Genomic DNA, 24,377 nt, shown 5'->3' on the forward strand with positions numbered 1-24,377 from the left:
TCAAGAACATGACGGTGAATGTGGCGGGGGGAGATTGAAAGTCTGTCTGTGGACCCCAAGGAAGCTAAACTGATGGAAAGTGTACAAGCAAAGAAGAAAAGGCAATCAACCTTCCAATTAAAATCCCCAAGGATGAGAGTTTTGTCTGTGTTTGTATTAATCAAGGGTAAGAAATCAGACAACTCAATGAGACAGGAGGAATTGTACTGAGAAGCAAAAGACAAGGAAAATCTGGGGGTCACTGGGGGATGGGCACACACATGGAGAAAGAAAACAATGACTAAAAATTTAACTACAAGGTGCTTAAAGGAAATAAAAATCTCCCCAGGTGCCAGGAGTGTTCTAAAGGCAAGACTGGCTTTACTCACCCCTCGACCTAAGCAGCAGGCTTTCTTCAAAGCAGAGACCTACTCAAATATGCTTATGCAAAGAGGTTTTAAAGCTTTTATTGACAGCACTTAGCAACTATGGCTTTCCTGAACCTCAGCTTGCCTAAGGTGAACATTGCGTAGATTTAATTTCTTCCTCTGGTCAGGGATACTGTCCTTCAGTTCAGGGACATGCTGGGCATGAGCTGGGTGCAGCGAAGGGAAGGTTCTCACTCACCTCTGTAGCTTTGAATCAGGAATTCTGCAGCTGTCCCTACCTCTTGCACCCACAAGGAACAGATCTCAGTCAAACCCATACTGATTAGCCTAAGGCAATAGATGGTGTCAGTGTCAGAGCCAGGATTAAAACTCCAGTGGTTTTTGGCTGCCAGTCTGATGCTCGAATCACTAGACCACACCTCTCATTATAAAATAATTGTCTGATTTTCCCTTTGAAATCAAAGCTGTTTACAATTATATGGGAGAGACCGAGAAAATACAATCTGGGATGGTTGTCTTTAAAAGCATTTGCACCTTTTTATGTAAAATTTCAGCTTAAACAAGCTCTGTGTGTGCAGTTGTTAGGGGACTCTATTTAATACCTTCTTTTCCCTTTAATTCGACAGTAGGATTTCTTGTTCCTTTTGGAGGAACTCTCCACATTGAGATGAATTCATGTATTTTTATCTTACTGAGAACTGCTGATTGTGATGAATATAAAATGTTACACTTGGAACATATCATAAATGTCTACTGCTAAATGAGTAGCTGAAGACTTTGGCTATGGATATCTTAGGAATTTATGAGTGTTGCATAGGAGCAAGTATTTTCTGAAATAATTCAAGACAAGCTCATAACACAATAAAAAATAAGTATTGAGTATGTCTTTCTCTAGGAATGATGTAATTTTCTATTACTACTAATGAAACAGTAAAATTTTGAACAATTAAGCACTCACAAGCAGTAAACTACTGCATAGACTAACCTACTGAGTGCCTTTAACTTCCATAAAAATCCACAGAACTACTCCAGCATTTCATGTTGTGCAAGTATCTAAATACTGACTGAATTAGGCCTTATTTAGTAACAGAATGGGACACCACCTTTGGAGGGATTTGACAGAGTTGTACTGAAACTTATTAATACTGAATACATCTCTGCTTTCTTATATGGACTTTCAGGGGGGGCTTTTTGACACATTGCGCCTGAACTAGATAAGACTAACATCAGCAAGAGACTTTCCTTCAAGTTTAAGGGGCTTTGGACTGGATCCTGGATACTTAAAGAGCTGTAGACAAGTCTATATTGTAGTCAGGCTTCATATTTAGATGGTAATGTATATTGCTCATGGTTATTATGAAAATGATTCCAATTAGAGATATCAGATGCCGTGATATGAGGTAAACTAAGGAAGCTGTCTTTAGCTAAGAAATCACATCCAGACCTATCATTAACAAAAGAGGCTGAAGCTGTTGATATTTAGGACTGCACATAAATATTAGTCACTAAAAGCTGTGCAATGTGGTTTCCCTAATATTTTAATATTAAACCCAGCAAGAAGCAAATGTAAAAATGTTATTTTCAATATTGCCCTTCCTTCAAGTGAATTGCACTTCTTACATGTTTCATGGCGTCTACTTTTTATAGATACATACTAGTTCATTAAACTACCTATTTAAGCAGAAAATCAAAACTAAAAAATATGTTCTCTGTGCAATGCCTTTGAGTTAACATTGCTCTTGGAACTTTGCAGTTCTCTTCCCTGTGGAAATAGACTACAGACATAGATAGGTAGATCACATTTTTATTACCAGTGACTCCAGAGTCAATGTACTCACTGACAAGTAAAAGTCTGGCTAAGGAAGCAATGAGAAGAGGAAAGGTGAAAAGGAAGGGTAAATTTAACCCCAAATAGTCATAGTCCTAAGTATTTCATTTTCTTCTTATGCCCTATCTGCGGGAACAAACTTTTTTCCAGGTTCAAATAGGGCTTGGGTGACATGTATATAGCCTCATCTTCCTGGGTGGCATATCACAAATGTGTTGACACCAATCATGACAACCACATTTTGTTTTAGTGTTAAGCATAATGATAATGATGTAACCTTAGATAGTGCTGTATTGTAATTACACAGTTGTGCCAGTTATTACATAGTTATAACACAGATCAGCTTCTTGATCAGATATGCCCAGGAGCTTCTTTTGCTTTACGCCTAATGTAGGAACAGAAAACTAGATCCCTAATTAACTTTGATTGAACCTTGATTAGATAAGGGAGTGGGGCCAGTAGGCACCAAGCGGGCGGGGAAGTCAGCCCATATGTAGATATGTTAAGTGTGTAGGCACCATCCTGACTAGTCATAGGAAAGAGAAAGGAAACTCCCTTTTCAGGAATTGATACCTCCCGACAAGCACAGAGGAATTAGCCCAGACTAGCCCTCAGAAATTCAAGAAACTTCTTACCTTCCCCATCTAGCAATGCTCCCACCCTATTAAGATGAGATTCTCAAGCGATTCACCTTGGGAACAGACAGATTTCTATCATTCTCTCCTGCCATCACAGGAGAGAATTGCAGAGCGAGCTTTGTACAAAACACAATTATTCCTCCTAAGTATTCACTCCTCCTTTTTTTTTCTGCTAAAAGTGCTGAATTGTTAGTGCTGTAAAAACAAAGTCCATTTGGCCTCTCTGAACAATTTCATTGAATACATGATTTAATAAATGGGTGAATGAAAACAGACTTTGTTAACTGTCTGGTGGACAGCTGAAACCTAAAAGGCAACAGATGTATCTGAGTAGAACATAGTAATAATTTTGCTCATGAGACAGGGGATGTGCAGATGCCATCTCATTTTTCCAGAGCTGCACTGGCTCTACAATAGTTGATTTTTGCATCCAAATTTTAGTATGTTTGGTAATGACACTGACAAAACCCAAAACTTCACTGTGGTAGGATGTGTATTATCCTTTTTTCAAGAATAGAATTGCACATTAAAACACCAGACTTTTGGTGACTATCTGCATTTTTCTATGAATCATTAATGGTATAAACTCAACAGGAGCTCTAGGTTGTTTAGTATCTCTTAAAATCTAACTACTAATACAAATCTACTTTGAACAAATAAATAAATAAAACTTGGGACACTCTTGAAAAACTTTCTTAATCAGCTGAGACCGATTTTTTCCCCATGCATTATGCTGTCATATTAATTCCTAACCTGTTTTACAGAGTTCTTTTTGCCAAAATTCATTACTGCATGTGAAGACATTTAGAGTCCTTGACCATAGAACATTAGAAAAGTACAAGTATTATCTAAGAGTGCTCTCAGCTGCCATGGCATTTTGTAGTACCCTGAACATGTAAAGGAGCATAAACCAGTGTTTTACAGAACCATGAACATCTGAGCCCTATTTCAGCACAGTGCGTAATTCCTGTTAAGCGAATATCGTATTGACTACTGTGAGGGTACTAAGCGTAAGCCTACCATACCCTTTTGAAAGATTTTAAGTTAACTTAAGTCCTTTGGGCTAAGATGGGCTTATTGACCCAAAGAGAAAAAAACCCTCAAATAGAAACTACTTCAGTAACTATCCCAGTGTGTGTACTGAATTGACAGTACACCATTCTCCGTAGATGTTATCACACAGACTTTGCTAACTCACTGAAATATTCTATTACATGTAACAGCCAACTTGCAGTCCTTCAGACTCTAATATTAACCAAAGAAGAATGTTCTCCTATAGGGGCTGTGGACATATCCCTCAATGAGAACTGTTTACATGCCAAGTATCAGGCTTCAGAGTTCTTTGATATATTAATTGTCTGTGTGGTGTAGAAAAGCATGGCAATAATTTTCATCCAAAACAGGGAAAAGGTATTAATTTCACTCTGCAACACTCAGAAATGTCTAGAGTGTTCCATTTCACATACATGACTGCATAAGTATGAACACACAAAACCAGATATAAACTGAATATGGACAGCTTGCCAGCAAGTGAATGAAAGAAATAGATGGAACCTGTTTGCAGGTACAACTGTGGTCAGTCCTATCAGCTTGTTATGGACTACATGCGGGAGTCTTAAACTTCCAAAACTCTGACACCTTTGTTGCTTCCTAGCATGCCTTCTCCCTTCCAGTACCTTCTTGAAGTAGAGGACAGATCACCCAAACCTAAAACTTTATTTCAAGCTTCATTCAAACTTTGAATCACCAGCTTTTCTGATTGAGCAAAGTAACAAGCATATGCTTAGCTTTTTGCTGATGAGGAGCCTTGCTGATACTTGGATGTTTAAGTTCAGGATATACTTCCATGCTTTGCTGAACCACAGGCAGTATCATTAGAATTGAGCCACGTTTCATTTATGACTTTCCTGGTTTCAGGGCAAAGGAGCTAATAGTGACATAGTAGGAAAAGCATCCTGTAGACCTCTTAGGACTTTGCAAAAGCCACAGATACTCCAGTACAAATAAACTATCTGATGAAACTGATGTGGTTTCTGCTGAGGAGGACCTTAAGAGTGAGATAACCAGCTCAGCTCCAAACGGAGGGCTTGGCTCTACATTTGTCCCACTCCAGTCATTTTAATTTCACACAGAAAAAACAGCTTAGCAGTTTTGTCTGCTTTACAGCCAGCGACATAGCGACAGAAAGCTGTAATAAATGGTAGAGAGAATGCGACTGATCTGTGCTTCCAGCATTTGAACCTCTGAATAAAATTATGTTTCATTTAGAGCTCTAAGGACAGACTGTGTGTGTAAGTACAATGCTGGCTTTTTCTCTTTTCCATGGCCTGGAATTCTTTTGCCAGGATTGGCTTCTCTTTCTCCTTTAACAAATCATCACAATTTCGGCAAGCACTTCATTGACTGCCAATGCTGTGCTACCAATAATTTACCAGAATTGAGAAACTTTTGTGCTTTCATTCTGCGCAACTAAATTATCTCCTGCAAGCCCGGATTTGTTCTGTTCTGGATTGCATACTAGAGGCTCAATCCTACCCTGATACTGGGCATTCTCTCTAGGCTTTTGAGAGTATAAGCAGTCCCAAGGATTTAAAAGTTAAGATAGTGGGTGAACATTTTGGTTCAATTGGGGACACTCTGCTGTGCATCTTGGAAAGGAATTAGAGACTTGCATGAACACTGTATATTAAAAACCAAAAGCATTTGTTCATAATTTATCAAATTTTTAAGGCTTATGTAAAATTTTATGATTTCTGTTATGTCAGCTCCAAAAGCACCTTCTGCAGGATGCTGCATCAACACAGATTACAAATGGTCCCCATTTAAGCAGTTTGTGAAGTTAGTATAAAACTAGATGTGACAGATGCAGGCAGGACTGCAGAGATGCCTTCTTCTAGGAATCTTTTTTGGGGGTGAATTTTATGTACAGAGAGGAGATGTTGCATAAAGCTGAAATGAAATTTCTCATATTAGCCTTAGTGCTTAGATTCAAACTTGTATTAACTTGGGAAATAATATAAATGCCATTTGAAAGCCTATTCCTGTAACATTTCTGACCCACTTCAGAGTCCTTTTGGTAATCTGGGAAGGGACCTTTGTTCCCATGGCAGCCCATAATTTCCTGACTGAAACAGTTCAGCTGAGCTCTGAATGACACAGTCAGGCATTTGGATGCTTATCTTGCTTCCAAGTGTTCTGAGGTTCCTCATTTCTCACTTATTGCACAATACCCCAATCTCACTGGGAAGGTGAGAACTGGATCAGAAAGAAATATAATTGCTTTTTTTTATTAGCTTATGATACAGTCCCGCCCTTCTGTGTTGCCAGCTTACCCAGTTATTCACAAATGATGATATACATACAGTGAATTATATAATTATCAGCCTATAATTACAGGTATATAGATATATACATCCCCCTGGAGGAGAGCTGGGCTTGGCACATACCTGCTTGCACCTCTGAGTCTTTAGGGAATTCATGCCCATTTTAAGTAGAAGATTATTTATTTATCAAATGCTTGAGACATTTTATGAAAAATTAACCCAAAAGAATCCTTTGATTCTTTTTAATAATGTTCATAAAGTATGTAACTGAACAAATCCAGGCATGTAGGAGCAAAGTCTCTTGTGCAGAGTGAAAGCAGAGACGTTTCTCAATAGCAGTAAATTATTGGTAGCACAGCATTGGCAGTCAATGAAGAGTTTGCAGGAGCCATGCTGATTTGTTAAGGGAAGAGAAGATGCCAGTCTTGGCACAGTGATCAGAAGCCAACACCAAGAAAGCAAAGTCAGTACTGTATTCCCATAGACACCTTCTTTTTTGAAATCTTTAGACAAGAATTAGTTTATCTTATGATGCTGCTTTAATGCTGTAACCATAGATAAACCCTATTGCCTTCCCACTATGTTCAATGCCTCATTTTGTCATTGGGGCAGATAGTGATTCTCAGCTGATATAAATCAGCAAAGCTCCACTGATTTTTAACAAAGCTGTGCCAGCTTCTGCTAGCTGAGGGTCTGCCTAGATATTTCTCTAGTTGTAAAGCAAAGAATCCAGCAGGCAAAGCTGATGTAAGTTGGATATTTTTTTTGGCTTGTTTTTCTTTGTTCGATCTTTCAAATGCTGCTTTCATTCATAACTGCTTGGATGCTTTCAAGCCTGCGTACAAGAGTTATGGGGCCTAATCTGGCTCCTACAATGGTGCAAATCTAGGGTAGCTCTATTTCAATCAAAAGCATTACTCAGAGGTATTGCGCTGCTGTAAAAGCAGCATACTTGTGCATAGCAACTGATCTGTAAATCTCATAATGTGCCCAGTATCTTTCCAAGAGTTTATTTGCAAACAAACAAACAAAAAGAATCATCGTGGCTGAACAGACTGATTCCAGTCTGTGGAAAATGGACTGAGCCTTCGCCAGAAATAAACTGTAGACACTTGCTAATTACAATTTGTGGCCAACTTACAAAGTTCAGTAAAGGAGAAAACTACCCCATTCAGATCCTCTTTCCCAGTTTGATGACATCATTCACATCATTATGTTGTGATATGCCAGATGGGAAAATTTGAGGTGGGGATGAAGTGAAAATCCTGGTTACACCTTTTCTCCAGGCTATCTGCCTCTCCATCATTTTACAACATCACAGAGAGTCTCAGACAGTTTGACTCTGCCATCCCCAGCTGGTTTGGACCAAACAGATAAATGCTGAACCATTAAGAATCAATACATGTTTCCACCATTGTGACAGGTTATGCTGCACATAGCTAACCTTAATTTGTTTATTTAAGCTCACTAGTATATTTAAATAGAGAGTGAAGGTAATAGTATAAACTCTGTAATTTCTATTGCCTGGGAAAAAAAATAAAAACAGCCCTGCATCAAATGCTTATTGAAACTGAAACATATGTATTAACATATGGCAGAATTTCACTTACTGTATGTTTTAGTGCAGAGCTGATGAGGAAGGCATCTGTGCTGAGAGTATCTGAATGGAGGCTCAGATAATGAGCAGAGCTCAAAAAAATACACTCTGAAAGGTTGGGATGTGTCAAAGTGCCCTGCAGTTGATTTGTGTCAGAGCTGAAAGAATATACTCAAGTCTCTAGTAATGCAGGTACATTGCTGTGCTTTGCTTTCTGCACTGGGACCCGTTTGAGTCTTCATATGCTACTGTGGGCACCTGCTTTGGAAGTCCTGGACAAATTCTAAACCCAAGACAAATGGTTTCACACCAGAAATGCTGACACAATGTCTACTTGGAGGTTAAGCAAGTGCTGTTACGGTATTGCTATTTAACAAAGAACGGATTAATTGGGGATCTTAAATATCAAGCCCAAATCTGGATCCAGATTTGAAATTCTCTTAGGGACAGCAGGACTTTGGAGCTGCAGTTCTGGTTTTGCACTTTCTACAGACATGCAGACTGGTATAGTTGTAAGCATAATGTCTATCTTCAAGCAAGAGACACTAAGAAATGAGAGCAAGCTTCCTCTGCTGAGATTCTCATCCTAGTCATACAAACTTCCAAGATTTATACAAAGCCAGGTCTTTTGGTTCTGAGACGAACCCCTGAATACTCTGAATATTAACCATTTCTCCTGCACATAGTGATGTAGTGTTTCAGTAAACTGTGTAAAGACTCTCAGAGGCTCTTGCTGCCAACTACTAATATTATTAATGGGCACTACAAAGCCACATTGTTCTACACCTATTTACTGGAAGTAAGATATGAGGATACCAGGTGTAATTACTTTACTGCCTTAAGGATAGAAGTCTTTCTTTCTGATTTGACCACAGTAGAACATCTGCATCGCTCAACCACAGATTACCTGGCTCCTGGGAGATGCTTTCAAAGCACCCAGTTGCTACTTAGTGACCCAGAAGGAAGTTTACCACCTACTCACAAAGCCTCATTTTGAAGTACTATGCCTCTTGCGAAAGCAAGGAATCTTCAGGTTCTTCAGAGCATGGGCTATGTATTAAATGTGTGAACCACTTGTGCACCATTGTACAAATCACAGCTTTTGATATGAAACTGTACTCCAGGAATAATTCCTTTTCAAAAAAAAAGTGATTATTGAGACTAAGGAAAGGTATTTAACACATGTACATTGCTTTTCAGGGAAGCTTGCATGGAAGTTTCCAGACATAGCGCTTAGGGACATGGTTTAGTGGTGGACTTGGTAGTGTTAGGTTTATAGTTGGACTCAATCTTAAGGGTCTTTTCCAATCTAAATGGTTCTATGATTCTGTGAAATAAAGAAAATAAGTTGGGGCAAATCAAACTGTCTGTTTCTCAGAAACGCCAAAAAGAGTGATGCAGAGAAGGCATCACTGTGTACGAATCAAAATTCTGTTTACTGAGAAGGTTTGAATCTGTTGTATTTCCATTTTTACCTCTACTGAAGAAACCTTTGGAGGTCCTGCCATAAAAAGATTTCTGTTTGTGGCCCTGCGACATGCATATTTTTCATATATTTATTGAACTCCACCCAGGTACAAGCTTCTCCTTCACAGGAAGGACAGGTTGTCTAATTTGGGGTAAAACTACACAAGGGATGTCTTAGTTCTGCAGGGTAAACACTGAGGTGCAAATGCCTTGGCTGAAAGTGTAAATGTGCTGAACTTCCTTCAGTTGTTGAAGATGGCGTTACTCCTCCTCCTCCTCCTCCGCTCAGTCTCTGCGCTGGAGGTTACCTCCCACAGAAGCATAATAGGCAGGAGATACCTGCCTGCATCTCCACCACTTTGAGACAAAAATCAAGGCAAGTAATTTCAGGTCTTTGAAGGTAGGTTTGTGCTAAAGACCCAGATTTTATGCTAAAGTGGCTGACACTAATATAATTGGGGGGATAAGGGGTAGCCTTTGGCAGCAGACAACTGAGAGTTGTATCATCTTCAGCCAACGCAGGAAGATTTTCCAAAGCTTGTCTGTTAGCACCTTGAATAAGCCCCTGACTTAAATCCGCCTTGATTGAGAAAAGAGCAAAATAGATTATGTATGCACGGAAGCATACAAAAATATATTTAAACGTCTGTTCAGGTATCTAAATAATGTTGTGAATAGAGTCTCGGTGTTTTGCTCTAAGTGAGGCAGAAACATTTGGCACAGGCCTGGACACTGAACTTGGATCTCCTGGGTCCCAGCCCACCGTTTCAATCACAAGACTGTTAGTCTTTCTGAGTATGGATTTGTCTATCCCCTATGTCTTTTCCATCATCTCTAAACTTGAGTGACTCCTATGACTAATGTGATTGTAAGTCATAAAACATTAAGTTATGACACAATCAAATCAAAGCCAAGAAATTCATAGTTAGGGTGTAGGCTACATTCTTAACTCAAAACCAGAAAAGCAGCATTACAGGGTAAACAAAAGGATGAAGTGTCAGCCCTCATTTTTCATTTTTGGGCTCTTATCAGTTTGTATCAATTTAAGCCTTTTTTAAATATGTAATTTCTTTGACTTATTTTTTTTCCCTCTAGGAACTGAAAATTATTCTGCTTTGAGGTCTGGAACCTGCCATACAATAAACACTACTTAATTGGGACATGCTTAATAGGGATGGCCACTTTAATGGGACATCTCCTAGGGAACCTATTTATGTTAATGAGACTGAATGACAATGACTGTTTCTTAAGTGGGGCAACAAAAAGAAAAAAACTCCACTTAACAGGGATGCACTCAGCTGTTACTAGTTTGTTAAGTGTTTAACCAGGTGTTAAATAGGCCTAAAAATCTGGGCTTCCATCTTTTAATTCAAAAAATGGAAAATTAAAACATTTACATCATGATGAAACATAGTGTTATTATTTGTATAGTGGCATTTAGTACAAAGTAAGGGTCAGGCTGGTTGCAACTATGCCAGAGATAGAAGTTCTCTTCTCCAAAGAGATTAAATAACCCTTTTCTCCAAGCATGGAACTACCTGTAGATTGGAGTTGTTCAGAGATTCATTGTAAAAGCTAGAAGTACAACCCATGTGTCCTAATCCTGAATCCTGTATTTTACCCTCTCACCCCAAATCTTTCCACTTCCATAGTCTGAATAAAAAGATGGAAGCAAAAAAATAAAACCAGGAAAGCTTCTTAAATCTAAGTGATCCTAAGATCCCAAAGAATAGATGTCTGAAGTCTTCCAGGAGCCTCCAAAAGCCTGTAAGCCATTTTGAAGGTTATTCTCTTCCTGAAGATCTTTTGTGTTCTGTGGTTTCCTCTGAAAATATGTATACATGTTTCAGGGGAGAACAAGAGACCATGTTAAGAAGTTGCCTTAAAAACAAAAATCCCGTCTTAGATGACAGCTATATAAATCTGGGGACTCTCCCAGGCAAACCAAGACATCTGATTATGCCATTGTATCCTGTTTGGCAAAGGAGAGAGTGAAGGAAAGTGATAGACATGAGGGGCAGATGGAGTTTGCCTAATGTGTCTGTTCTTTTCTTCGCTGCCTTTTCAATTTAAGAATGTAGCAAAATAGCAGCTGCTCATAATTTCATGAATCAAGAAGTATGTAAATTTCAGCTACAAAATTTGTTGCATAGTTAGACACACACACACACACAAAGAAAAAAAAAGAAAAAAGATCTTGCTTGCATCTACAACTTTCTTAATCTTGCATGCAAATTTAGCTTTCAGGCCTGGTTCTCCTCTCGTTTAGGAGTGAACCAAGAGTGGCTCAATGGATTTCACTGTCATCACATGGGGCAAAAGCTGTGGGATAATTGTGCTTTAAGGGTTCAGCTAGTCTCTGCTTGTTGCCCTAACACTAGCATGGAAGGACCAGCCTGGCATGAAAGGCTCCTTTCATGCCCCTGAGCTACCACAGGGGCTTTGTGCCGTACCTCTGCTCCTAGGCTGCAGATGGAGGTAAGGAGGAAAGGGCTTGTGATAGGAATGTCTCCACAAGCAGGAAAGCTGAGCTGTGAACAGCTACCTGAGGATGCTGACAACCACTACAAACTGAAATGGAAATCACGCTCCTCGTATTTCAATCCGTAGCAGCCCCCGAATTAAAAGATGGAAAAAGTGACTTGAAATGTATCATCCAAATGTACGAAACACTGCTCAGAAGGAGCTGGGGATCAGGGCCTCCATATACTATACAGCTGGTTCTAGTTTTCAGACAAGATTTACTAAACACATGTAAACCGTGCATATCTGTTTGAATACTTTTTGTGCAAATAACTTCCTCTGTGGTCAAGCTGTTCCTCTCAGATCCAGGCTACAGATTTGTGCTTTATACTCACCACTTTTTTACCCTTGGATTTCCACCAGTATCAGTTCACACTGAGAGTATGAAACTGTGAAGACGGGAGCTGAGTTTGGCAGCAAGAGTCAGGAGAATTTGCAGGGCAAAACACTGAGCAAACTCATGATAAAGGGCAGAAATCATCCCTGGCTTAGCTCCACCCAAGACAGTGGGCCAGATCCTGAGCAGCTATAAACAGACACAATACTACGTATTTCATAGGCGTTGCGACCGTTTATATCATTTGGCCCAACAGTCTCTTATACAGATGCAACATCTCACCAATTCTGGTGGGGTTTCTCCTTATTTATGGTCCTTGAGTGAGCAAGCAGAGCAATGGTCTTTCTTCACAAATTAGAACTGTCCCCAAATTATATCTGCCAAGTGTCATGAATTCAAACTTTAAACACAAAGCGACAGCTGAAACTGAATATAAAGAAGCAGGAGGGCAGAGCTTTATGATCGATGTTTTATTGGAATCATATAAAAAAGAAAAGCATTTCACATATTTCATGGAGGTATTTTATGTGCAAATTTAATACGAATCCTCTTCTTGTTAAACTCTTACGTGATCTATGTACTTCAGTATATAAAACACAGTATAGGACAACTATGAACAAGTTTATTAAAACAGCTTGGGCTCCTGTTGACATCACCAACCACACAAGTGCTTGCTCAGGGTTGGTGCGATCTTATCAGTCTCTCCTTATATTTCAGGTTACCTACTTGTTCGTTTTCCCTATATATCTTTCATTGTTACAAGAATTCAACTCATGGGCAGATCTCTAAGATAAATCTGCTTGTCTGTTTTGGGAATATGGCTCTAGTTCTAATTTTGCAGACTTCGTTCAGGCAATACTCCCTTTGACTTCAGGGATTTTTGCCTGAGTAATCCTTTCAGAATTGGACTCTCCATGATTTTCATTTACTTAACGACTTGGCATTACATCTGTAAAATATTAGCCCAGTAATGTAAAACATCAAATTAGATTTATACATTAATCTAATCTATATATGAAGCTTGATAGTCAGTTCTGTTACACTGCATTATTGCAATTCCAGGCATTCTGTGTCATTTCATATTTATTCTGATGATGCAAGAGAAATAAAAAGGTTTATAGATCATATTTGGTAACCCATGTATGTGAAAAGAAAGCCTGAAATTTTAAACAAAATTTAAAATAAACTCCCACTTTCAGATAAACCAGGTAAATGTTTCTCTATCAATCACAAATGAAGGAGAGCACATAAAAAAAGCTAATCTGAAATAATCAACGAAACAATAAGCTATTAAAAAGGAAAAAGCAGGTCAAAAGAAATATCCGGACTGCAGTGCATTCTCTAAAAATCCTTGAAGAAGACAAATAAGCAATTGTTTTTTTTCTGTGCGACAGTTGCAGTCTGAAAAGTAAAAAATTACTCTTTCATATGTGTTCATAAACTGCATTTATAAACACTTCACATAACTAAATTATATTTGTTTCCTCCAGGTTGGCTGCCCTTGAACATTTTTCTCCTTCTTGCCGTTTTTTGATTTTTTTTTTATGTAATCCATTCATGAAAGCAGGTCTTATGCATATGGCCCTGATTCAGCAGCCACCCCCATGCAGCAGGGCATTTAAGAACATGTTAAACTAAAGTTTTCTATATGCTTTGGTACTTTGAAAAACTGGATACTTGGAGACAACCCACCAATACGTTATTCTTACATCTTAAACCCATTTACTTCTCTTTATGAATGCTTTCAATTTGTTTTACTCTTGTTGGGCCAAATCCAGCTTGTTATTTACAGAAAGAACACAACAAGATTAATAGGCTATGGTCTGCACTAGCCTACACCCCTGGAAATTCATAGTGATCCCATCAATTGCCGTATAATTTCTTTGGATTCATATCAGGTTAAAGCCCCAATCCACGATAATGCCAAGCAGATGCAAACAAGGGCCAGCATATAAATGTGGAGAATCACAGCCAGAATAAGACAGGATCTCTTTATTCCAAAGGAGAAGGTAATGTTTAGATATAAAAAATTATATGGATTTCTACACACCCCCCCCCCCTTCCCTTTTTGGTAATCCGTCACCACCTGAACACCAAATAGGAAATGATGCAATGCCAGGGGAAAAAAAAAATCAATTTCATACACATTACTAAAGAAATACTGGATTCATACGCTATCCCAAGCACTTTGTTTCACTTGTGTATGCCATGACAAGCACCCAGTAAGCTCTCTTCAAAAAGGAGGTTCTCCACACTAAAATGTTTCCTGTGGGACGCAGCATCGTTTTTGCCAGTGTATGCCAGCTGCAGTGAACTTACGGCTTCCTCTAAGGGTGTCTATTTTCTCCCTTTCTGCATTAATCCAGAATTACTGTTTCTCCTACCCTAGCATTCAAATGCAACAACCCCAAACACAGTTGTGTTTGCAGAAAATCACAGTTGTGCAGCCAGTCACAGTTGCGTTTCTAAGAAAAGATGTGCTTCCCAAAATGAAATCTCACGCTCAATATTGGAAGAAAAACCACCTCACACGTCCTAAACATCACATATTACAATAAAGCCAGCTTCCCGGCTGCCCCGATAGCTCCAGCAAGCGCTGCAGCCCTGCGCTCAGGGTTTTGTTTTACAGCGGTGCAACCGGCAGGCGAGTCTGTCTGTCCCGGTATCTCCCCATCTCCGCACACACCTGTCTCTCCATCCCCGAACACCCGTCTGCCTCTCCTCTCCCATCCCTGCGTGTTGCAACAGGGCCCAGGCGCGGACGCCTCTCCCCTTGGCACCCACGTGCCGGAGCCGGCTGTGCTGACGTGGGGCTGAGCCACCCTGGGGACGGCCGGCACCCACGGGGGACCCACGGCAAGGGGCGCGACCACCGTGGGGTGGCGGCAAGCCAGGACCAGGGGACCAAAAAGCCCAGCTGGAGGGAAGGAGCAGAGGATCTTCCCTTCTCGCCTCCTCACATGAAGTGTTTGTGACTGGAAAGTGAAAGAAAAACCTTTTTTCTCTTTCCTTTTCCAAGGCAGCGTCAGCTTTGCTCTCACCCGCTTTATAGGCCCTATCTGGAAGCGAATGAAAGGGAAACTGGTAGGTGAGGGAGCAGCCTTTGAGCTGCTTTATTTATGTGTTTCCCTCCATCTCTTTCTTGCAGTTTCCCTGTTCTGCAAGCCGCGAGATGCAAGTGCCCGACAGTCACCACGAGATTTTTATCTCCCGGTGACCACTAGTGTTTTACAGAATGGAGAATCTGAGGGAAGATTCAGTGAATTGTTTCATGTCACGAGCCCTGTGACAGCAGCTAAAGGCAGCTCCTATCCCCAGCCACAGTCACTAGACCAGCTCTCCTGCCACGGGGGGAGCGGCACAAAGAAAGCAGAATATAATCTTCCCAGCCAAGGTTCAGAAAACAAAAAGGGATTTAAACTAATAATGCTGTTTTCGGCTTCTCATTCTTATGTATATGTGCAATATTGGACCTGAAGATTCTGCAGAAACTGGGAGAAACACCTGGCTGGGACAGAGTTAGCGGAGAAGAAAGCACAGCCAAAATGGATCCCCGACCGAGCAGGGAGGGAGAGATGGGAAGCGCAAGAAAGCGAGGAAGTGGCTGCATGAAGAGGGTGAGGAGATTCATGATAGGAATAGCAAGAGTTAAATACCACAAAAAAGGATGTGCAAAAAACAAAACCAAAACCCTAACAGAAACCAGTAAAAGGTAAAAAATAAGTGAAAGGTTCCAAGTGAGATAAAAGGTGGGAATTTTGCCTGGGAACATAACCTACTAACTTGTCTCCTAACAAGCACCTTTAAAGGACACACAAGATAAATGCCCAAATCAACAGAATAGCCTAAGTCAGAGAGAAGAGTGCTAGAGGGAGTGTGAGCCCTGCCCAGCCAAGAAAGGATGCAACGCACCTCCCGTCCAGCAAAACGCTAGCTCTGGTATCATCCTGCACAAGGGATAAAGGACAATAAGGCAAGGACAGTGCTTACAAATTAAAACTGGTATGAACCATACACTTCAATAAATTTGGTATGAAACTGTTACTCACTGCCAGCTACAGGGAGCAGATAATCTGATAGGTCCTTTTCTCTAATTCTCTTGATTGCCTATGGGTATTGTTACTACTTACATTGGCCAAAACATGACCATGCATCTGGATAGAATATACCGTAAGAAAAGCAGCTATTTGACAGAAATGTTGCAAACATATTCAGTCTGGGAAGACTGACTCAATTCATTAGGCACAGTGATATATTCGTTCTTTTGGGGTCTTCAATAACTCCTACTGTACATGGCAGAGAATACCGCTGCAATGTCATCACATGTTTTTGTTGGTATGGGTTAATCCACAAATCCTCAAAGAAGATCTGTTGTGGGTTATGCTGGATACTTATAAATGTCTCCAGAGTTAAACAGCAAGTAACCACACCACCCAAATTTACTTTGCTTTTAATTGTGGTTGTTTTCCCTGCCCTCTATGAGAATTGCTTTCTTTTCTTCCACCTACCAGTGTGTATCTGTAGCTACGCAGTAGTCATAGGATTTCATGCTTAGATCATGTATGCCACCATCTTACATGATTTGTGCTAAAACTTTCACAAATTACCAAAGAACGTGGGACTCGCCACGTCGGTTCAGAACAAGGGTCCATCCAGCTGAGTCTCCTGTCTCTGCCAGTGACCATAAGGGGACACCGAGGGAAGAGTGGGCAGGCAGATGGGATACTTCTCCCCAGTACTCTCCCAGCTACCAACCGTTTTCTGCTCAGGGGGTTTCCTGAGCTCGTACACATCATCGTGTCCACATCACTGGCCAAATCCTCTGGCAATTTATATGCTGCAAAACCTCTGGCTACTACAACGGATATCAATCAAGCAGAACTGGAGTCAGTGACAATAATTGGGAAAAAATTAATCTGTGATTTGGAAGACATATGCGAGTTTTGATCTTAATTTGGGCTAAATCTCCCAGCAACATAAATTATCTGTCTGTTTGGCTGTCTCTATTCTCTGCCATCCCTATGGAGTCTCACTATGCAATGGCACAGTGTAATAAGGATAGATGGAGCACAGCTTTGCTCTCAAATCCTGTTTAAGAGTGAACAGAAGGAGACTTTCACAGTGGAGAGGGATGGGATTTTGGAATGAGGCACTCCTTTCCAGCGGGCACAGGCACGTGGAGGCAGGCAGCCGGGGACAAGAAGCAGCTGAAGAAAATGCAAAGAAGAGAGGCATGGAAGTCAGGAGGGAATGGGCTGGACAAGCAGCAGACAGGGGTACAGATAAGGCTCTAGAGGAACTCTTTTATGGGAACTGTAGAAATTTGGGAGTCAGTTTAAGTGAAAAAGAGAAGAAGAAAATAGAAGAATCCATGGAGAAAAGACTCAAAGTTACAGCTTTGCTGGGAGAAGCAGCACCTTATCTTTCAGTGTCCTGGCCAAGGAAATAAGCTAGATTCACTAAGGCAAATAGAAGCCTAAGTCCAGTGATTAAAACCAGACTCGTGGTCCAAAATATCTTAATGAATGCAGACTGCTGCCCAGAGGAGCAGCTGTGACAATGAATTGTTTCTGACAAGTTTGGGACCCTTGGAATAAAGGTCCATTTTCTCCAGGATTCTGGACGACGACACATGAAGCATAACAAGACCAATTGCCATTGATGGCCCAATGTGCAAATGTGTTAAACATCTGTATTACTGACATTTTATGACATGGTGACATTAATAGGAAGCAAATTTTAATCGGATATTTGCCTAATTCCTAAAATAGTGCCTGTATGACTATACCTGGGAGAAAATGAAAAAGAAATCTGTACAACAAACTCAGAAATATTTTGGATGTCGCAAGAATTACTGAAGTACTATTAGTTACTGCCATCATTTTAGATTTAAACTTCAAGTACACTGTACTTACTTTTTCAGTACTCTATTAGTGCACGTTGAAAGAAGTTAGCATTTACACAGATCAAATCTAACCTTAAGAAAACCTTCCTCAAATGAACAGATGAGACTGATTTCTCAAAACATAATAATCCAAGGAAACTTTATTCTAGCCGTCTTCTTGCCAGGGTGCACCAAATTTTCCAAGATCCTTCTTCCATGGGTACATTTCAGCAGGAACACAAAGCAAATTACCGCTTGCTCCAAGGAGCTCTGTACCCTGCAGGTTCTTTGCAGAATCCAGCCTGAAGTAATGCAGCACTTTGAGAAAACAGAGCTGTCAAGCAAGATTTCCTTGGGCTTGCTGCCACACAAAATGGCAAATAAGGGACTTGATCCTGCACAGGAGACAATAGGAATTATAGGTGCTCAGCGTTTGTCTTCCGGCAGAGTTAAGGTTTCTCAGTACTTCCTAAAATCAGTTGTACTGTTTATACTTAGTCAAAATTATATAGCTAAAAGCTTTGGTATCTAGCCACAGAGCTTTTATTTCAAATTGGCAATAAAGTGACAAGATGTAACTCCCGCAAAAAAGACTACAATAATGTTAAAAATATCATAAAATATTATTTATATCAGGATACATTTGTTACCCCATATGACAATCATTCATATTTCTTGACAGATATAAACCTCCGCTTAACACATTAGTATCATAAATATTACCAGATATAACACTGTAATTTAATACCTACCAAATGTATTTTAAAATATTACTCAATTTAAAACTTTGGATTTCAACCAGATGTGTTTCCAGAAAATGATTCAGGTCAGATGCTTTTTTCTTTTCCTTTTTCTGTGCGTGTGCGTTCAAAGTGGAGCATTACTATGTGATTTATTGTACTATGACTGTATGCCCCGAACCTAAAACAGCACCATGATACTTCATCCTTGAGGCTTACACACCTGCAGTCCAAACTAACAAGAGAAAACATCTACACGGCACGGCAGGAGTCTTTGAAATGTCTTTTTGCAGTTGCCTGGACACAGAACAGACTGGTAGAACAGGGAGGCAGCGGAGAAAGGGTGAAGACAGGAACTCCAGCCTCTTTCATCTAGAAAGGGGGGACCATGGAGAGATTAGAGGAAAGGATTTTGATTAGATCACTGGAATGTGAAATGATGCTTCCCAGGATTAAAATCCTATTTTAGAGCTACCAAACCGGTTACGTTGTTAGTCAGAATTCGGAGGCTCGTGCAGCTCCATCCCTGCAGACGGCTGTCGCTCAGCAGCACCCAACACCCTCTCGCTGGAGCAGGGGGGACCCCGGCCGGGCACCCCACACCTCCCCAACCTCATTCCAGCCGCGGACACACAGCCACCGCCCCAGCAATGAGCCGCTCTCCCTCAAAGCGGGGCAATTCCGGAGGAAAAGGGGCTTCCTTGTCAAAAGGCACCCCTGGGTCCAGCCCCACGACAGCCACACGTGCCATGGTGCGGGGGCTCTTGGATTTCGGTCTCGTTGAGCGCCCAATCTAGTTCCCCAGGTGGAGGCCTGACATTCTCATAACCAAATGCCATTAGTTTTATTCCCAGTACAGCCAACTAACAATTTGAAGGTCTATAGTTGTCGGGCTGATCATTACGTGGAACCATTAACATAAAACCCGCCATCGCAATTAGCATCTTTGTAAGCAGCAGCCTCAGCAAAAAGTGGAAATAGAGGCTGAAATAATGGTGCTCCTCCAAACGAGGACACCAGCAGATTGGGAAATAATCTGTAGCAATTGCTCTGCCGCTGTCTCTGCTGTAACTTCTCAAAAGATAGACAGAGCCATTTTCAAGTAGTCAACCCACTGACTCGAGTGAGCACTAAATTCACTTGATGATCAAAAACAATTTGAGAAAAAAAATCTACAATCACTCACTTACCCAGAGGAAGATATATTTTCCTTTTACGGATGAAGTGCAAAACAGTGAAAGTAGCTGTATTTGGAAAAATACCACGCAGCTTATTGATTTCAAAGGGGACAGGTACAGACTGTGTTTTTGCCCGTTCCCCAGTAAGGAAATAAGGAATGCTTTCTTGGGGGCTAATGTATTTGCAGACCGTTTGTGTATGCCGGTTTGTTTTGTTAAAAGATGAGCCTGGTAAAATGTTTTGTGCTTTTCAGGAAGGGAACAAGGAAAACGTTCGTATTTATAGCAACGTTATTGTTTAGAACAAAATAAGTTATTTCATCCTTTTAATCTCCGTTTCTATGGATATCCTGCGTGGAGCTATGATCCGATTTTCCAACCTTCATACGCGCCGTCCCCTCCAAGGCAGTGGTCAGTGGCACTAGCCCTATGAGTAAGTGCCTGTCTACATTCAAATAAATCCCTTTTAAAGACGTATTTTGTACCGCCCCGGACACAGTGAATCAGGCTGCCTCGAATGTACTTTTTCATTGTTGTTTCCCCTCAACTCTCTCCACTTATCTAATTTTAGCCTGCCGGCTCCCCGAGAGGCTTGACAACCTTCCCCGCGTCTTTCGGGCACCAAATGAACGCTCTGCCGTTCGCCCCGCCGCACCGCACCCGCGGACGATCCGCGCACCGCGCCGGGGGCTCTGCGGGCAGCGCCGGCCACGGCGGCAGCTCCGCGCCGCGGCCGGTGCCCCCCCGCATTGCCCGGTGTGTGTGTGTCCCCCCCGGCCCCGCACTGCCCCGCTGCGCCCCGCATTGCCCCACAGGGCCCCCCCCCCCGCTCCCCGCACCGCCTGGCGCCGCCAGGCTCGGCCGGACCCCGCTGCCCCCGCACCGCCGGGGCCGTGTCGCCGTCCCCCCCCCCGGCCTTGCGGGCGCCCCCGCGCTCCCCCCGGGACGGCGCACACAGACACGCGGGGGGGGGACACCCACGGGACGACGTCCGTCCTGTGAGAGCGCGGGCGCGGCGCCCCCTCCCTCCCTCCCTTTCCCCCCCCCCCCCCCGCGAGCGCACGGGCTGAGTCCGTGTTCCGGGCGGGCGCGGGCTCCAGGCCGGGATTTGGGCGCTCCCTGCCCGCCTCCCTCCCCCTTGCCCCCCCGCCCCTCCTCCCCCCTCCCGGCTGGCTCCCTCCCTCCCTCCCTCCCTCCCTCCCTCCCTCCCCCTCCCTCCCGGCTCCTGAACTCCAGCCCCTCTCTCTCTATCAGCCGCTCACTCTGTCTCAATATGTCTCAAGATGGCGGCCAATGTGGGATCGATGTTTCAATATTGGAAGCGCTTTGATTTACAGCAGCTGCAGGTCAGGCTCCCCCGCTCGCCGCACCGGCCGGGCCGCGCCGCCGGACCCCCCCCCCTCCTTCCCTTCTCCGCCTTCCCTCGGGCCCGGCCTCCCCCTCCTCCTCCCGCTGCCGGCCCGCGCCGCCTAAAGGGAACCCCCCGCTCCGCCCGGCCGCGGCGCTCCGCTCCCTCCGCCCCCCCCCCCCCCCCGCCATTGATCACCGGCCCCATCGGAAATTGATCCTCTTTGTTCAATTCATCGATCAGCCCAAGATGGCGCCGGAGCCGGCGCTGCCGGGGCCGCCGCCGCTTCGCCCGCTCCGTCCCGGGCTGCTCTCTTCCCCGCTTCCCGTTCCCCCCCGGCGGCCGGGGCCGTGCGGGGCGGCCGGGGCGGCGGGCGGCGGCGGCGGCGGGGCTGCCGGCGGCCGCTCCTCTTCCCCCTGCCCGCCTGCCTCCCTCCCTCTCTCCCCCCCCCCCTCACCTTCCCCGCCTGCCCCTTCCCGCCGCTTCCCCGCCGCCTTTTCTCCCCGGGAGCCGGGGAAAGTTTACCGAGTGCTGGGACTTTGTGTGGGGGCGCAGGGAGCCGGCCGGGCTCGGCGTGCAGGCGCGGAGCGGCGGGGGCTGGGGGCGCTGTGGTGCCGGCCAGGCGGGCGCTTCCCCCGCCGCTGCCCGGCCGCCGCCGCCTCGCTTCGCCTCGCCTCGCCTCGCCGCGGGGTGCCGGCCCTCCGCCGCCGGCGGGCAGGGGGGCTCTGGTCCGCCGCGCTCACGCCGCCCTGCGAGCGCCGCGGCCCCGCTGGCACTGCGCCGGGGGGCGGGGAAGGGGTGGGGGGGGGGGGAAGCAGCTGGCGGGGGGCGAGGGATGGAGCCGCGGTGGGGTCCCGCGGGGCGGGAAGGGGGCGAGCGCCCGGCCTGGGGCCGGGGGGGTGGTGTGGTGTGTGCGCGGTTGCGAGGGGGGGGTGTGCGGGAGGGCAGGGGCAGCGCCGTCCGGGGTGGCTCCCGCCGGCCGCGGGGGGCCGGTGAGGGGCTGGCGGGGCGCGGGGGCGTCCCGCCCGGCGGGGCATGGCCGGCGGCGGGGCATCTCCCCGCGGCGGCGGTGGCGGGAGGGCACGCTTACATAATTCACGGGCTCTCCAGCCTCTCCTGCTGTCCAGGATCTGACAGATGAGTGGAATATTGATGCTTTACTGTGCTGGCTCATAACAGCCTACAAGTCCTGTTTCCTCCGAGGGAAAAGTCCTCGCAAACCAGCTTCCCTTCACCCTTGGGGTGCGCGCCCTGAGGAAATGGCAGATCCCACGGTTTAATGTAATTGCTGGGGTATAGATAAGGCCCGGGGAGGGGGGGGGTGTGGGGGGGGAGGTTGTCAAACGATGAATTGGTGCTGCTCCCGCCGCTGAATGGGATTGCAACATGCATGTTTCTCCCAGTTGATTGGTGCAGGAAAGCGCTGCCCTGCCTCTTCAAACCCTCCGGTGCCTCCCGTTTAAATAAATTGGCTCGAAAGCCGCCGGCTGCCCACCCTGGCCCCCCCCCGCCTCCGAGGAGGGCTCGGCGGTGCCCGGCCGGAGCCCCGCCGCAGCCGGAGGCGTTGGTGCGTTGATGCCGGGCAGAGCCGCAGCCCCGCTGGAGGTGAGGGGATGCTGGCGAGGGGGGGCCCGGGGAGCGGGACCCGCCGCCCTCCCCTCTCCTCCCCTCGGCGGGGCTTGTGGAGGGTGAGCTAGCGGGAGCGATGATTAAAAAAAAAAGAAAAAGAAAAAGCCCCAGCAGCCCCAAAACGGGAAGTGCTACGTAGGATCTGTAGTGGGAGGCTGGTCCCTTCTGACTTTCAGGTGCATTAGGAGGTGGGGTAAAGTAGCGTTTTGTTTTAGGCTTTTCTTCCCCCCCCCTTCCATGTTTTATTGTTTCTTTTAAAGGCTTTGGATTAAGGTAGACTTGGCTGAACTTTGCTAACTTGAAAGGGTTCTTAATAGTGGCCCAGAATACCTACAGGAATACAGAAAATGAGATCCAGATGTAGAATTGTATAAAATAAAATGGATTAAATTAAGATGTAGTTAAACAAGGTCTGACATCTTTAATTGTGGACTTTTGCTTTTGCCTCTGTGTATGTGTGGTTGTACTTGCTTAGCATAGGAAAATAAACGCTCCTAACGTCACTGCTGTGGCGTTACATTTAACAGTGAAGAAGTCTAAATATTTCCTGTAAAAATAAAGCCTTCAGAAATGCTTATTGATTAAAACATATTACGCTAAAGTATCTATCATGTAAATTAAATTCTAAAATGTAATGAACGCAGCCAAATGGCATTTTGATAGATTGTTCTATTCTGTTTTTAGTAAAAAATAGCTCACTTTTATCATAATTTAATTTCTGTGCATACTGTAAAACCTGTTGTGGAGTATCACTGTATGAACCTTAATCTCGTTTTTGCAGACTAAATGTGACAGTCTGACTTGAACAGCTTGTAGGTTCCTCTTTGAAGCATTCTGGTAGCACTGGCTTGAAGTTGTTTGAACAATATTCATTACCTGCTTTTGAGGACTTGTGATTATTTATATGTGGTGCGGATCGAGGCTGTTCACCTTTTGGCAGGTTCACCGGGCAATCTGTATGCAGTGCAAAGTTTATTAACTTTGCATGCAGTCTGTCTGTGGAAAGTCCTGGAGTGACCAGAGAGGTAGAGAGTACCTTCATCCATATGTAGAATAGTTAATTTGTTTCAAATTAGCTTTTTTTTTTTTGTTATCCACCCATCTGCATGAAGAGGTAGTGTAATACTTACTCCCACTTGCAGATGAAGCAATATGCTATAAAAACTATCGTTACTGAGTATGAAGTTCAGTCTTACAGAACTGTCCATGCCTCCCTCCCTCCCCCATCATTCATTTGTACTAACGTATTTTGAGTGTGGAATTGTAGAAAATAAAAACGCTTTCATCTGCACTTCCATTACCCTGTTCCAGGGCAAAAAACCTGAAGGATTTATGCTTAACGCAGTTCCAGCTGTGCCCTGTAAACTCCAGCTCTTGTAGCTCTGGGTCTAGATGGCTTTGAAGCTATCGTTTTTCTGCATAAGAAAGTTGTGAGGAGCTGAGACTGTGTAGTCCCGTATCGCTGGCAGCGGAGCGACGCGCACCCTGTCTGCTCGCAACTTCCTCTTCTACGTTCT

At 44.0% G+C, this 24,377-nt stretch overlaps 1 protein-coding gene and 1 long non-coding RNA gene across 9 annotated transcripts in view; one reads left to right on the forward strand and one right to left on the reverse strand.

Moving 5' to 3' along the window:
- Window positions 1-17,754: 17,754 nt before the first annotated feature.
- LOC142033001 (uncharacterized) lies at window positions 17,755-21,953 on the reverse strand. The gene is made up of 3 exons (XR_012651059.1): window positions 21,757-21,953; window positions 18,929-19,077; window positions 17,755-18,360 (listed from the first exon to the last, which is right to left on the reverse strand). It is a non-coding gene; the product is annotated as an uncharacterized LOC142033001 (long non-coding RNA).
- Window positions 21,089-24,377, forward strand: part of CUX1 (cut like homeobox 1) — a 283,190-nt gene continuing 279,901 nt past the window's right edge. For all 8 annotated transcript variants that reach the window (XM_075032520.1, XM_075032513.1, XM_075032515.1 and 5 more), the window contains exon 1: window positions 21,089-21,229. In XM_075032520.1, coding sequence (XP_074888621.1) covers window positions 21,167-21,229 — 63 coding nt within the window. In that variant the 5' untranslated portion in view covers window positions 21,089-21,166. The remainder of the gene's footprint in view (window positions 21,230-24,377) is intronic.

Source organism: Buteo buteo, chromosome 7, assembly GCF_964188355.1.
Source record: "Buteo buteo chromosome 7, bButBut1.hap1.1, whole genome shotgun sequence".
NCBI classification, from domain to species: domain Eukaryota; kingdom Metazoa; phylum Chordata; class Aves; order Accipitriformes; family Accipitridae; genus Buteo; species Buteo buteo.